Source organism: Dinoponera quadriceps, unplaced genomic scaffold (genome assembly GCF_001313825.1).
Source record: "Dinoponera quadriceps isolate SergipeBrazil2010 unplaced genomic scaffold, ASM131382v1 scaffold4444, whole genome shotgun sequence".
NCBI lineage: Eukaryota > Metazoa > Arthropoda > Insecta > Hymenoptera > Formicidae > Dinoponera > Dinoponera quadriceps.
In genome coordinates, this window is record NW_014558991.1 from 1,351,001 (window position 1) to 1,368,024 (window position 17,024).

At 42.2% G+C, this 17,024-nt stretch overlaps 1 protein-coding gene across 5 annotated transcripts in view; it reads right to left on the reverse strand.

Moving 5' to 3' along the window:
* Window positions 1-17,024, reverse strand: part of LOC106750048 (hepatocyte nuclear factor 4-gamma) — a 38,426-nt gene that overhangs the window by 4,158 nt on the left and 17,244 nt on the right. For 4 of the 5 annotated variants that reach the window (XM_014630100.1, XM_014630098.1, XM_014630099.1 and 1 more), the window contains 4 exons: window positions 5,430-5,715; window positions 4,819-4,913; window positions 4,344-4,474; window positions 3,372-3,642 (listed from right to left, as the gene is read on the reverse strand). In XM_014630100.1, coding sequence (XP_014485586.1) covers window positions 3,372-3,642; window positions 4,344-4,474; window positions 4,819-4,913; window positions 5,430-5,715 — 783 coding nt within the window. Of the gene's footprint in view, window positions 1-3,371; window positions 3,643-4,343; window positions 4,475-4,818; window positions 4,914-5,429; window positions 5,716-8,768; window positions 9,015-17,024 lie in introns of those variants that run through there. The other variant, XM_014630102.1, reaches the window with a different exon arrangement.

The window sequence follows — 17,024 nt, forward strand, 5'->3', positions numbered from 1 at the left end:
TACACCCCCACAGTCGTGCAATGCCAAAACGAAACGTCCAGTTAGTAGATCGTTAGTAAATCTCTCCGGGTTTACGCGCGCGAAGTGACGTATCACCGTTTCACCGTACGCTCCCGCTTCGTCCCGGCTTCGCGAGCGGACAATTCTCCCAGTCTTCTCTTTTCGTTTTTTCTCCAACGCAAAACTGAAACGCATTATCATAGTGTCGACGGAGGAGCGACGCGATGTGCGTGTGCCATTTGCATAAACTTATTCGCGCGCTTATTTACGTATCTATCGCGCGGTTACGAGCGTCTTTGAACTGAACGATTCGCTCCGCGCACGATCCTCACGGGTCAAAACAAAATCCAGCTGCCACCTCTTAGGAGAAGAGAAAAAAGGGGAAAAAAGAGAGAAGGATGGGATTACGCGGAATAATAAGTTTTTTACGGACGAAAAACGGTACGAAAGAGAGAAGCGGCGAGAAAGAGGGATTACCGCGCGACGCGCGGTAAGCGTAACCCGGCTGTATATCTTACCGAGCTGATCCGGGCATACGACGCAAGACCTACGTATAAGGAAGAAATATTTAAATATATATATATATATAAATATGTTATGTAATCGTTGCCGTGTATGTCGCGAATTTGTGTATGCTCATTAAGAAAAAAAGTCATCCCGAGCGGAAATTCTGCTGATAGCTGCTGTGCACTTTCTCTCTCTCTCTCTCTCTCTCGAATTAATATGTTGATCGCCCCAGTGACATTAAGAAGGAGCTCCCGACGTCACATGATGACGTCACGATTAAGATCAATTGTATGCTATTTTAATATGATAATTATATTAATTATTCATATTCATCCATTTCTCGTCTAATACTCTGCTTGAAGATATTATTGAAAATTTACATGTACTTGGCATGCGTTTACTTTCGTATTAATTATTATTCATCCAAACATTTACGATAACAATATTTTTCCGCGAGAAAAACAATGTTATGCAATTTAATTCGTATTTGGCAAGTCAACCCATCAACATATTGTTGATCGGTCACGAGAAAGTTTGTGTTTTTCCAGCCGAAAGTTGCTGACCGGCCGGCGAATTATTTTGCATTTTGACGATTGAGACATGGTTTTACATTTTCTTAGTTAACTTGTGGTTTAGACTTGGTGATACTGCAAAAATAGTATTTTCTATTCATAGTTAATCATTAAACTGATAGTTTTGTAGTGGTAACTTTTAAAGTTTAATGATTAATCATGAATGGAAAAGCACAATTTTTATATTATCATAAGGTTAAGTCGAAACCACAGGTTAAGCAGTAAATGAAAAACCGGGTCTAAGAGAGAAAAGTAGCCGGGAACAATGTTGTAAAAATAGTCAGTTAATAATGCGTTAAACTTATATTTAAAAATAATCGATGAAAGATAACAGAGACGGAGGTTCGTTGGTGCTTAAGATAATCGACACATCGACAATGTGTGAAGAAAAAAATTTTTGCCTGAGAAATTACTTTTCCTCAATGCGGTATACGATAATCATTGTCGGGAAACGAGCGATTTTCGGGGAAAATTACGCGGCGAAACGAAACAGCCGCGAGTATCGCGCGGAGGAAGTATCGAATAAACGGCTGTTTCACGACGGACACGCGCATTCACTCATACACACGAGCGACAGAATTACATAAGCAAAAAAGGTGAAGGTCGCCAGATTGGCTCTTTAGACGAAGCGCTCTTTCACGTGTGTTGTACGTTCTCGAATCTCTCAAAAAAATGCTGACACGAGTCGCGAGGAAGGACGTATCGGTGTCACCCTGATATCGACGGCTTTTGTCGCAAGTCAAGATATCGTTCGCTCGATAAGAAGCCACTTGTTACGATTCCATACTTGTTCGAACACGTCGGTGTTTCATGCTTCTTAAAACGCAACGTTCATTTTAAAAATATCCTCGCAGGATCGTTTTTTGCAGAAATCCCGCGCGAGTGCCGAATTCTCGCTGTGGCAGCTCGAATATTTTTCGAAAGTGCTCTAATGCATCGGTCTCGGGATTCAGATAGTAACGACGAATTCAAAGTATTGCTGGAGATAAAATCAAAATTGAATTTAAAACTGATATATTTCGTTAAAATTATTATGTATTTATATTGACCCGTTATATGTATCGCTAAAATTATTATATATTTATATTAACCCTTTAAACCTCGGCGTATCCTTAAGGATATAATTATAAAAATGAAAATATTTTGATCGGTCTATCTGTGTCGTCCAGTAGAGTGTTCTTGGAGCCGTCCAGTTAGTTATCTTGGGAGAAAAATTAATTACTGAGCTTTCATTAATTTCTTAATTTTTTATGATAAAAAATTTAATTATTTATGTAGCCACTTCTTAAATCAAACTTTTGAAATGCTATTTGCACCTATCTATTAAAATAATATTGAATTTCCAAAATGAAAGATCAGAAAGACTTGAAAAGGAAAAGATTTCGTGTTATAGCGATTATTCACTCTAAAGGAATTCGTCTAATTTTTTTTTATTACTCTTCGAGAATTTCTGTCAACTATCGCGCATCTTTCAAATTTTCCTCGATCTTAGAACCGGAGAATCGTTTCACGACGAGGCGAAATTTTTGCGTAATACGCGCAAAAGAGAAAACCAGCCGAGGTTTGCCTAATATCGATCCCGTGTGTGCATCCGAGAAGGAGCGACATCAGTACTAAACCCGAGAAACTTTCAAGCATACGATAACACCTTCCATTTCCCATGGCCCAGTATCGTTATTCGCCCAAGCTGAAACGCAGCGTACACATGCAGTATGACGAGTACAAACGACCGGAGCAAGTCGGTTGTGCCAACGCATTATATCAATCCCGACACAGTTATGAGACCCATCAAGAGAGAAGACAGAGAAAGAGAGAGAGGTAGATAAGCGGAAATCTCAAAAGTTTGCCAAGCACGCGAACCATCTCGAAAAGAGATGTTCCGTGAAATATTCGAAAGTTCTCACGCCAATATTTAACGTGAGCGCACGCGAGCTTTTTCAGAACACGGGAAAAATGATTATCTATGAATCTTATTTTTATATGCCTGTGCATAATCGTATATAATTATATACATATGTCTCACATCTAAAGAAAAATGTTGTACGAATATAATTTCAATAAGATCTTATATTTACCCATGGAAAAGAGATAGAGAGCAAGAGACAAAACGCAAAGAGATCGATCAGGCCTGAGAGTTATGTGATTCTACGACTCGCGGAGTCCTTTTCTCTCTCTCTCTCTCTCTTTCTCTCGGATCTTCCTCGCGCGTTGGTACACTCCGAAAGCGTTCCGGCCGCCAAGAGAAACCACCAACAAACACAACTCGATAGACGCTTGATACACTCTACGTACCAGGACAGGTCCTCGTGATAACGCAATTGTTAGCGAGCAACAGCGTGTCTTTGAGGCGCATACTGCGCCTCGCCACCCCCAGCAGCAGGTGTTCGCCCGCGTGTGCTCTCAGTAACGCCACTTGGTCGTCCAATATGAGCTCGCCAAACGCCGGAATAGATTTCGCCCAGCTGACCATGAGCAGCAATTGCTCCCTCATACTCTCGCACACGTCCTCTATGCTCGCTAATTTCATCGTTGCGAAATCGATCTCGCTGTTCGGACTGCCTGGCTAAAATCGTACGGAGTCGTCGCTATGTTGATGCTCGTCGGTTGTTCAAGCATTGCGTCGGAAGAGAAAAAGTGATCGGTTCCCGAAATTGCAAATTTGATCACGATCGACACGGATGTTTTGATTGATTTATATGATAATCTTATTTGACCCATAGATGGAAAAGAGACGTCAAGAGGATGACGTATTTTGGTCGTGAACGGACTAAGTGGACGTCACAGGTCGGATCTTAGGAGACAAAAATAGGATAAATATACACTGAGAAACCCATTTAGTTAGACTCAAACTCTTGTTTGGATGTGGGCAAACAAGGATTTAGTTTGAGTCAACTAAATGAGTTTTTTAATATAAAATTACCGATTATTTAAATACATTTCTTATAGAACGACGTCTAGAATATGATGCATAAACATCGATCATTAACGACGTCATAGACGAAAAATGAAATGGACGTCAATGTGACGCTCTCTGATGTCACTCTCCTATTTAGGGAGATTAATTGAAATCGATTTGCGCGAATCTTCGACTATAATGTACCGGAGAAATAATGAATATATTATCGAACGCGTGAACGTACACAACATCAAAGGAAAAGACGATCGCAATTAAAAGTTGGTGAATTATACCGGATTTTTGGCGCAATTGGCCAATGCGATTGCGACCATGCATATTCAATTAAACCGAGGTTAAGCTGTACTAACCTCAGTCCGCTGTCTGTTGAATATTTCCACGTGCAGCAAATGAACTGCCGACAGCCCGTTGACGTTGTTCGCCAATTGTTCTTCGTAGCTGGGTCTCCGGCTGCTTATGCGATCTCTCTCATTTTGCACAGCTGTAATTATTACAAGTTGACGAATAGTTTTCCATCTCTGTCTCTCTATTTCTCTTTCGTATGTAATGTAAATGAAGAAGCACCCGCAAGAGAGATAGTCTTCGAGGTACAATGATTGTAAATTTCAATTTCTTATGCGTTTAAAAATAGCGGGAGTTCGGCTACCTTTGTGTACGTGTCTTCGAATGCGCAGTAAAGGCCGTATTCCGAAATGTGCTGACATGGCTGTGAAAATCTATAGTTCACGTTACGTATATTAGGAATTTTCAATACCGTCAATATTTTTAGCCCATTTTCGGAACGCAGCCAAAATAAAATATGCACAGACGATTCGGCAAACTCACCCTCTTTCTTCATGCCGGCCTTAAAACACTTGCGCAACCGACAGTATCTACACTGATTCCGTTTGTCTTTGTCAACTACGCAGTTTCGGTTGAATCTGTTGGGAAAAGTTTGCTCGGTGAGGCACGATTTTGTAACAGAGTACATATGTATGATAGATAGGCACTTTTTTTCTTGCCTTAAAGCAGACCCTCTAAAGGCGTTTTGTAAATACGTATCGCATTATAAAAATTCATTATTACAAATAAGCCAAAAACATGCAATAACACCGTACTAAGTTGAATAACGGAAAAGGAAATGTACAAAACTAAAAATAAAAGTGACAAAAGAAACACAAACAAAGAAGTATAGATCATATGATTCAACATAAACTATATAAATAAAAAATAGAAGTGAAAACAATTATACACATATACAGTATATATCAAATAAAAGAGAAAAATAAGAATAAAATAAAAAAAAATAAAAAAATTTACTTTAGTATTTTTGTATTTAGTAGAGAAAGGAAGAAAAGGGAAGAGATGATAGTCGATGAAAAGTAAGGTTCAGGAGAGAAGATGGACACTTGTGTGGGAAAAAAAAGAAACGAAAAGAAATCGAAGGTGCGACTTACCGGCAGGTATACTGGTGATTCTTCCTGACGGATCGCCGGAAGAAACCTTTGCACCCGTCGCAGGACGAAGCGCCATAATGTTTCCCTGTAGCGCGATCGCCACATATAGCGCAATGTTGCGACAGGACACCGGTGACACCGGCGACTCCGGCGACTCCGGCGACGCCAGTGTTACTATCAACTCCGGTGACACCGGTGACCCCGGTGACGACTCCGGTGACACCCGAAGCGGCAAGGCCGAGAATAGATCCTCCCGCTGCTCCTGCGCCCATAGACAGATCAGCGTCTGCAACGCAAAGCATACGAACCAAATTTTGTTTTTCACAACCAAAAGATTTGTTTAAGCTAACTAAATGGATTTTTCAGTGTAAATATTGATAGATCGAACTAAATCTCAAGCTGTGTGGTATCACCGCAAATTCCCTCCGCGTACGATCTTTACTCAATTTAATTGTTACTTCGCAAGATTTCTCTTCCGACTAGGGAGCAGCTAATCCCACAATCATGTTATTCGCATTTTAAGCATACAGAACAGATTTAGGACAGATCGATTTCTTCGCATCTCTCGCCGAATATCTCTTGCCTTCTACAGTCTCGTAACTTGAAAAAAGCAAACGAATTTCGACGCTGAAAAAAGGATTTAGTAATGAGTATTAAAATTTGAACGAATATTTGCCGACCAAATATTTGATTGTTGCAACCAAACAATTTACAATTACCGTATACTAAATATACAATATACGGAACTAAATGATTTGCTTGCAATGGTTCGATATTTGGTCGGCAAATATTCACGGCAAATTTTCGTACTTATCACCAAATTCTTCTTTCAGTGCGCAAACCGAGAAGGAAACGATTGGCATTGCAAAGGGTTGGGATTCTAAAGAGCGGAACCGCCCCGAGAAAAATGTGCGGTTCGCGACGCGAATCCATCGCGCCGGATGAGACGGCGTGAATAATTCTAGTTTTTTAATAACGCAGACACCGCGCGCGATACACGCCGGGAGTCAGGCGGGGTTAAGTATGCAGATCGTCGCGGACCTTGAGGAAATGCATGCGACGATAAGGCAGCGCATTGAATGATAAAAGCGCGAGTACCACTCCAGCGAGATACTCGACTACTAGTTACGAAACTACGCGATCGATACGCGACACTTCCCTCTCCGCATCCGCCCGTCCCTCCGCGACGCTTGCGAATTTTTTTCGCACGCCAAGTGGTTACACAGTGCGAATGAGAATTTACGATATCAAATTGCGCTTAGGCTCAATCAACAGCGGTGTCAACTCAGCCATGTGGAGGTTTACTCGTGCAGCAGCTTCGCACACTTATGAAACGCGCGAGAATCCGCGCGTGTGTTTCTCGAGCCGGGAAAAAAGTGTACGACGTAACCTCGGCTAAGAGCGCATGGTGAATCGCGGCTGAATACTTGCCGAGCGTGACGAATCGCGTCGCATATTTTATATTGCGTATTTTCGTCACCGCCCCCTCTGTACGATAATGCGGCGGAGAGAGATATTTTCATAAATAGGATGGCATGGCAAAATGTGACTCTTTCGCTCTTTCGGACTGTACATCGAGTGTCGAGCGATTGCGTACGAAATGTCAGATTTGGAAAGTCCGGTGCGTAAAACTCTCCTGCAAGGAAAGCGAACGCCTTGACAATCGATTAGTACACGTTACGTAAGAATATATTAGCCGTTTTATCTTAACTCGTCTTGAGGGAGAGAATACTCCGGTCTCTTACGAGATCGTAGAAGGCAAGAAGAGAGATCCGGCGAGGTGCGAAGAGATCTGTCCTCGATCGATCCTATAATCCTATAATCGGCTTAAAATTCTTGCGAATAGTGTGGTTGTGAGGTCAGTTGAAATCAATTAAGAGAAATCTCGCACAGAGATAAGATTAGATTCAAGTAAATAATTACTCTAATACTCCTTGGCAAATTTTTACTTGGATCGAGTAACATTTACTTGATTCAAGTAAAATATTTTTCAATGAAATTATCCAACTAAATTTGTACTCGATCTAAGTAAAATTTATTCAATCCAAGTAAGAATTTGCTAAGAAGTATTGGAGTAATTATTTATTTACTTGAATTTAGCACTTTTTTCTGCGTGCGAAATCACAATTAATACCGTCGATATGTTACGCAAACAATATGATCCGAAGGCCTTGGAATAATTTATAACGCGTGATATATTTATAATTAATCGATACAAGGCAGCAATTTTTTTCCGTGTCTTTTTCTCTGCCAACCGTATCACACGATCGGTTTCTTCTTCATTATCTCGATCGCAAAAGAACGCATGCGCCATAGGAAAATTCACAATTAGAAATATTTGCATTGGAAATGCTAAATCTAAGTGCTCTCGATTCATAAATTACGGCCGACCCCGACAAGCTGTCTATAAATGCAGCCACGACGAAAGCGCATCGCGGTAAATACAGCACGATCCGTACAGCACACTTTTGCCAAGGAATATTCTATGGATATCCCTAGGACGTAGGGACGTATTTAGGATATCCTTCGGGCGTTTGTGCTATACGGAGATTGATACGATTCTACACGGAAAAAAAGAATTAGCTTCCACAATTAAAAACTAGCTTTCACAGCTAAAGACTGGCTCCCGCAGCTAAAAATTAGCTTCCACGGATAAGAATTAACCTTCCGTATAATACAACTAAAATTTAGTTAATTTAGCGAACTTTTTGTCCTTACATTGATCCTTTGGAATTTACAGGTATTGGAAAATTCAGGTAAAAAGTGGGTGTAAAATTTCAATTCAGGGACTAGGCTATTCCCTTTTTTACTTGCGATCGATGCGTTTTCCTCCGTGGAAAAATACTTTAGTGGCCTGTAAATACTTGAAGCCCGCGCGCTTTATAGTCGCATATGTGCACCGACGTAATGTATATTTATAATCTATATCTCACGCTTCACGCGGCGACTTCTTATTTTCTCCGCGGGCAATCGTACACATTTAAATATTGCGAGAATTATGCGGCGTTCAACAGCGGAAAATGCCATCCAAACAAGCGAGCGAGAAAGATGTTTCATTCAATGGATCTATTTTTATTTTTAATGAACGTCATGGAAATCGATGGAAAAGGCGTCATTCACGATGCACGCAGATGAAAGGAACCGTCAATCACAAAGCGCGCAGGTGTAAGGAATCGTTAAAATCTTATCGGGCTTATCGGATCTAATCTCAGAAATCTTAGAAATTTCGGAATTTAATCTCTTTCAGAAGTAACGAGGAAAAGAAACGGAGACTCGGGATTAACTCGCTGCCGTAACGACAAGTGGTTGATCGCGCTACTCCTTTCTTAGAAATATTACACTGTAAAAATAAAATGTTTATTTTAACATTATTCGTCCCAGGAACTTCACTCCAAATTTTGCGTTAAAATAACATGTTCGTCGTGTGTTACTTCTTAACACGCCGAAAATACTAATTATTTGACACAAAGGCATTTCAACGTCACAGACGGCGCGCGTGTTTAAATCCGCGCGTGAAGCGTGTCTCCGCGTTTCAGAGGGACTGTTTACTCCGAAAATATCCAAGTATCTCGACGCGCAGCGCGACAATAAGCGTTTTTCCGCTTACGCCCACGCCCGGGAGTGTCATTTCACTCGACTCCTCAATTTTGCAACACGAGTGACCGCGCGCGACGGGACGATCTCTTTTTTCGCTCGCGATCTGCCCGCGCGCATAAAAAAAAACTTCGCCGAGCGGAACTTTCGCAATCGTTTGTGCCATTACGGCACATTTAACGGGCCATTTATCGGCTTATTAAACGCATTTTCACGGCCCCGCGCGCAGGAAGGCAGAAAACTGTGCCATTGCGTTTCGCCGCTACATATCGGGGGGACATTTGTATGAATATAATCATTGAAATACACTCGCTCGTGTGTCAGGGGGGAGGGGGAGGAACGAGAAGAAAAACAACGTGCGCGAGACGACACGTGTCACTCACGGCTTATCGACGAGTGCATTTGTATTCGGTGAACATGACCTATATCCATGCTGCATCCACTTTGCATCGAATGTGACTGCATGAAAGTTCCAACTCGTCTTGTTTGATTCCGTTATTTCATCATCATTTTGTTTAAGTAATCTTATCATATACATATGATTATAATATATACGGAAAGTACGATTTTCTGAGTTTACCGTTGCTTTCTTTCTCATATAGATTCTTCTCAATTTTAACATTCATATTCTAGTAATATGCAGAAACAGTTCACCGGTAGAATTTATTCTGCTAAGATACTACGGTAAATGTTGCCAAGTTGGTTGCATCGCGTAACCAAACTCTACGGTTCTCTCAATCACAATATTATGTTGTACAGACAGACAGACAGACGGGCAGCAATATTCCTTCGATCGAGACACCTATATTTGAGAATATATCAATGGAACATTACATATGATAAGGTATAGTTGTGACAACTATATAGATATATAGTTATATATCAGCAGCAGATTTTAATACAAAATCTACTTAATTTTATTTCATATATATTTCTTTTGTAAATATAGAAAATATTGTTGTAGCAACCACAGCAGTTTTCTCCGTGAACCGTTCCAATGAATGGGGGATTCAATCGATTCGAGGTCCCGCTGGGAGGGATCGAAAGGTGTAAACCTGCCGAAAACTCGAAACTTGCGTTGTACCACGTGCTCGCCTCAACGTACGCTCACGCGCAATCGTATTGTGTTACCGTCGCGGCGCTTGCCGAAATAGCCTGTGTGTTGTAGCAACAAATTAATCGCGGGTGTCTGCGACCTTGGCATTAACGAACGATGATGACGACGACAAAGAGGGAGAAACGAGGAGGAGAAGGAAGAAAAAGGGAAGTACTATCGGGAAGCCTGACACACGTAATACGCGCGGTCATCGGCGAGACATCGCGCAATTCGAACTTTGGAACGGCAACAATGATACAGCGATACACGATTCGTCGCGCATATTCGCGCGATCGGCCCCGTTAAGACGCTTTTATCGCTCTACCGTGCATCAGACAGCAGAACCTACCGCAATGTGAACCAAAGTCTAACGCTTTTTCCTGACGCGCCCGTGCATCTATGAATGTGTGTACGTACGCGACCTCAGGCACGCTCGATCGCGATACACCTCTCTCGCGATAATAATGGGATCGCCGCCGGTTTGCTTCTGATAAATGCCCTTTGGTACTCACGTGGCGACGACGCGTCATTCGCGGCTCGGATTCGCGGGCGCGACTCGAATCGGGGGCGATTGCGAATCTCGATGCGCGATGATTCACGGTCTAAACGCGATGATTAGGGACTGAGTCGATCTTCGCGCTGCTCCAGGGAAGTGAGATAAGATGAGGGAGTTGCGGATAAGGAAGTTCTGGATGATAGAACGACGGATCTCGTGGGGTGGAGGGTGAATTTCGCGAAACGCAAAGAGGAAGCGGCGCGTATGACGACGACAGAGAGCTGGAAGCGATTATCGCACGCGTCGCGAAGAAAAATGCGGCGAATCCGCGTCGATTACGTCAGAGACGGTTTTCTGTGTCATCCCGCGTCAGCAGATCAGAAGTCGCGACGGGGCTGCGGTCGATACGAGAATCTTGGAATGCGTAATCGTGTGATCGTGAAACCAGCAATTTCTCCATTTTCGTCGACAGCCGGAAGACGGCAACGTAATTGTCCAGCGGAGACTCTCGTCTTTCCTTTCCGTTCTCTCTTTGGACCGACAGGACATTTTTCTTGAGATTTCCCCGGAATCCGGGCCGATTTCTCAAAGAATTATGGACTCGGATTTTGACGAAACATCACTGTATTTTCAAAACAGTGATCAATAATTCGGAAATTTGTGTATAATATCTGTATATATTGTAGTCTTTGATACCATAATATTGTTTTTCATTAAAATCTCATTTTTTAACTTAAGAGATATTAAGAAGAGAAATTAAAAATAATACGCCAATCTTTCAAGAAACACGTTTTATAAAAAAAATATCAACTTTAGTTTACATAAATATCTCAGCTCTCGAATGGATCAATCTTTTTCTAATTGCACGAGCAACGAGCGAGATAATATTTCAATGTTCAACGCAGTACAAGTTTCGAGTTCTTATTAAATTCGTTCTACTTTACATCCTCCTTTAAAAAGTGGAACAATTTTTGACCCAGGCTCTGATTTACTGTTAAGCTTTTAGTATCACTTTTAAATGCAACATAAATCAATGTTTTTTTTCATAATTTCTTCATCATCATATCGATTTACGGGCAGTATATCCTTAATCCTCGTCCGACGTGTTTCTCGCTCCTCGCGCTCTCGCCGGTTTCCGCGCCGCGGGGGTCAAACAAAAGCGACAGTGCACCTTGTTGTGGATGCTTACGTCGCGTGTATGAAAGCAACGCAACGTGAAACGCCGTGCGTGCGAGAGCGCGTTTTAACGAGCGAGCGAAACGACACAGTGTCGCTCGCTCGCTCGCGCGGTGTCAAGGCCCGGTCACGATAAAATTTTTCCTCAGCTTCAACCGCGAGATCGGACCCGGTGTTAGCGTTGTACCAACGCGTTACAAAATCAAGTGACTCTCTTTCGAACGCCTTGGTGATGTTCGAACGCAACAGGTGCGAGTGAGTAACGCGGTGCACGAGAGGAACCTCTCGCGTTGATCTAGCGAAAACATTTGCGCGTATGCGATCATCCTCCCACCCATTCTTCTTCTCATCGAGATTTCGAGGACGCACCTCTTCGTTGTACCTGTCGCGCAATATTGATTCGAGCCGACCGACCGCCCGGCTATGCTCATAATTAATTGACTGTCCCTGCTCGTTGTTTGTTTGCAACAACAGGAATAAGGTCGAGTCGAGAGAAAGGTATACACCTTTGAGACCGTGGAAATTTGTAAAAGTTCCTTGGTAAGGAACGTGTTATTTTTCTGTGCGAATATGACCGATGATAAAACGATAATACTCGTATTTCGTTAGTTAGGGCTGGAAGGCACGTTTTTGATATCAACTTCAAACCGAAGTTAATCGACACACGGAAGTTTCTCGGTGTCTTCCTCAGCGCGATATGTGACGCGACAGTGTCGATGCTGTTTGCGTCAATCACAGAGTCGTCCTATCATTTTTCTAAGAACCGTGGTCCAAGGTAACTTTGCACCGCAAAGCCGACGTTGTTTGCTTAACACCGCTCGGACAATTTTGTATGTACGCGCCGAGGAATGCAGTATGAAATAATACACACACACCAGAGAGAGACGCGTCGTTCGAGTTAACTTCTCTGTGCTTCATCGCGAAATCATTAAAAAAATCGTCCGTGATCCATTGAACTACTTTTCAGCTCTACAGTCTTTTTGCCTCTTTGAAGTGATTATAATCGGTTTTTGTGAAAGGACGACGATGAAATGAGGAGAAAATATTATGGCTTTTTTTCACGCAATTCATAAAATAAAATTCTCTCCATGTACGATTCGTTACGGATCGGCACTTTCGACTTTTGTTGAAAGTTTCAGGGTCGTAGAATGAGAAAATTTTCTCGCTCGATGTCGAGTGAATTTTTCCTCGAGCAACAGCACTCGACTTCTTCACAACTGCAAGAATATGTCCGTCGGACGTTATGAAACATTCATCGCGAGACCCAGCGCTCCCAGCGAGTTTTTGCCGGTGACAAAATAATTGCCGGGACGGTGTTACAATAAATATCATTTAGCATAGCAAAGGGAACCATTATCTATATATCTCGTATCACAGACGTCGCACATGACACGACGCGCGCGAGCATGCGAAATTCACAATCCGCCTTTTCATCTCGGCTTACATGACAACGCGACGACGAGTCGCGCACGTGGAAAACACGCGAGTCCTTTCCCGTGGATTACAAAACAAAGCTCGCAGCTGGCCACCTTTTTTACTCCCTTCCGGTTACGTCGAGTACGCGTGGAAACTCCGTTGAGAAGAAATCTAGGAGTAAATCAACCGTTAGGTTCGCGTCGTTCGCGTTACTCGTAACCCCCTCGAGCTGCCGCGGGTAATTATCATCTCGATGTATTCTCTTTTTCTTCCAATCCGCCACGACGCCCGTGCTTTCACTTTATCCATCGCTTTCGCCGCGCTTATTATATCGCACGCTCCCCTATAGAAGACGTTGGAAAACTCCACTTGTTTTCCCGGCTTCGTCCGATTGCCTTGCCGATGCAATCTCGCGATTTCCACCTCGATTTCTTTCTCGCCCGTTCGAGATCTCTCGTATCGGCTTCGCGCTAAGCCCGTATCAGACTGGATACTGGGATTTGTCCGGATAGATGTACAAAGATCGGGCAATAACTTTACGCGTCTTATATCATGCGATGTGTGGCTCATATTCACTTAGCGCAAAAGCTTAACATTGTTGCAACATCGTAGCGCGAGCTTCTGTGCTATGTAGGTTAAAGTCAGGCTTGTCAGTCGATCAGGTAATTTCTAAATCACTTTTAGAAGCACTTTAAATCAATGAAATGAGAATATAGGTTTGTTCTTCCTCCAAGTCCTCAACGCCCGAAAAAATCGACTTCTGTAATAGACCCTCTCTCGACTTGAGCCGTTTTAATGCGTTCCGCGTAATTCCGCGAGATAATCACAGGTCGCCCCGCGTAAAAAGAGATAGGGACTAATCATCATTAACATCATCTTCATCTTCCACTTTTCAGCCCCCTTTTTACGTCTTCTCGAGCTACACGGAGAGGATCTCCTTCGTCAGGTAGCCCAATTGATCCTCGCGCAAGTTCGTGTATGCAATGGCACGATTGCGACACGCGGTAGTCGTCGCGCGTGTCCTATTATATTACGTAAGGACCTTCTCTCTTTTTCTTTCTCTCTCGCTCGCGACCAAATAAACTAATGGATTCCACGACTCGCGGACGCAAGTCATGGCGAAGAGGAAGGGAGTCCCGGTGGTGTCCTTTCTATTTCCTTTATCTCGTACGCGCTCGTTCGTAAATCGCGCACCTATATAATCTGCCTATCTACACGCGCACGCGTTACACGCTCGTCAGAATGACAACGCGAATCAATTTGCAGGTTATTAATTACTTATGCATGCTCCGCGGCAGTGAGATGTTTAAAAGCAGCCGGCTAGCTTAAAGCCGCGGCGCAAGAGTCGAGGCTTTTTACTTTTGTAGGCTTTCAACGGCGCGTGAATATGTCGCGTTTGCCTAAGCTGTTAGCGCGCGCTATTTAGCATAGTCAAATATAGTGTTGAACGTGCGCGACGTTCGCGGCAAAGAAAAAGAGACATAATTACTTGGGCCGATTTTGTGAGTCGCGTCTTCCTGTTGATCGCGCGCGCATCGAAGCCGGCCTCTTCCTGTTTACCCACCTTTCAAAACGCGCAGATACGTAAATCGGTTAATCCTCCGAGCGTCACTTATTGCAAGGATTATGCGATTAACTGGAATCGTTTCCACTAATGCTCCGACCCGACTCGTTTCTTCGTCGACGTCTATCTCCTTCCCTTCGTATCATTTCTTGCTCACTGTCGATTTAAGGATATATTGTCGATTGTGTGCCATACCGTGTTTTAAATGACGCATCAAGGAGGCTGCTAATCGTGAATTTAGTATTTATCAAGCAAAATTATGCGTTTATCCGTTTAATATATATTTTCGCGTCGTTATTACTCAAATTCAATTTTATATGTTTGCGTATCGTCACTTACGGATTAATTGTTATTAGTTGTCATTTGTATACATTTAGACAAGGCAGCTGTACAGCTGATGCTGCGTCCTTCTCAGCATAGCGTCTTCAATACTTTCTCAAGCGGCGCAAATTGGTTGGCCAATCGTTGCCCAGCGTTAACCAAACGTTGGGCAACGGTTAGCCAACCAATCTTTGCTCGAGAGTTGAGATGAAGAAAGGTGTGAGTATGCCAAAAAAGTTTCTCGATTAAATTTCTCAATTAATATATATAGATTGGTGAATATCTCGTAAAATTGGCGAGTTATCTCATAAAACTGGCGTGCAAGAAGAATTCTTGTTCCATACGTCAGCTACGAGTTATCTCGCATAGGTTCTTCCGCGAGTAGTTTGCTGAATAATAAATATAATTAATTGTCATATTAAATAATACGTCGACTTGAAAATTAACATCGGCAACATTATAGTCCCCTAACATCACTGCGGCGGTTAACAAATGATTAATTAACGCAGATGCATGCGAACCATCATGCGTCGCGTTCAGCTCGGGGACGAAGAAGAAACTAATGATCGCACGCGCCGAATGAACAATGCGACTTGAACGACCGGGAAGAACATTCATATCGTGAAAAAACGATTGTGTCACCGATGCTTTGCATCCGAGGTCGTAATTACACACACGACACTTTTCCAAATATAGTTCCGCCGAGACGGATGGTCTGCGAAATAAAACCGTCTGCATGACCATTTCATGAGTGTCGTTAAAACGAAACGGTCAACACACCCTGCGCCACGGTCGCGCGAACTCGTCGGGGCAAACAAATGTTGCGAATATCAACATGTGGTCACGGTCATCCGCAGCGACGAGATTGAGGATTACGCGCTCTTAGAGTGCATGTCTGATTTTTTATTGACTCCGCCATGTTTCGGTCAGCTTCCGGTTGAGATGTGTCAAAAGTTGCTTTCCAGCAAAAGTCGGCACATAAATGTTGTTATATCATCTATTATTCTTTTCTTTGTCAAAGGCGAAATAAGCATATATGACGACAATAAATGATGATACAACTAGACTTGTGTTCCTTGTTGAAAAGTAAACCAAAGTTAGACGATAACCATATTCTTATTATAGATACTCTACGCGCTTCGGTTGGCACGAAACGAGAAATGTATAATCGGTCTGACCACGGCCGGTACGTGCGTTTTCGCTCGGCATTACGATAATAATTCGATCCGTTATCTGTCGTAATTCTCCGCCGTCTCGCGATCGGTCGGACTTATCGCATTCGTTCACGCGACCTTGATCGGCCGAACACTTCTAAATATCCGAGGGAAAATTAACATATAGCTTTGTAATCTATTCTGCAAATATCATATGGTGTACATTTGCACAATAAAACCGTGTACGATTGTGTATGATGAAAAAATAAAAATGGCGATATCGGGTATTAAAGAATAGTCCGTATCGTAATAGCCCGCTATTTTTTTTTTTTACAAGAATTATATACTCTATTGTTTCGTCCTTTCAGAATGCCAAAGAAGCGCGTAAGTGGCGTCGCTAAAAGACGTAAAACAATGGAATCAATCTAATATAATATTACATTTACATGGCGTTACAATATTACTATAATAGAAAGTATAAAAATATAAGTTTACAATAGAGAATATAATATAATAAATATATAATATAATTATTATAAACTATTCGAGTAGGTATTCTAATAGGTATTTCGTTTTATCCGATCTGTTCATTATCACCATTCCAAAATGTATCTTCAAAAAAGTTGATATAACGTTAAACTTATTATAGGTAAACGAAATCTGTTAGAGGAACATATAAAAAAAATATACTTGGTATTACAGTGAAAACTAATTTCAATTATCTCTAATAGTTTCCGATTTATCTTGAAAAAAACCTCAGGGTATTCCATAATATCCG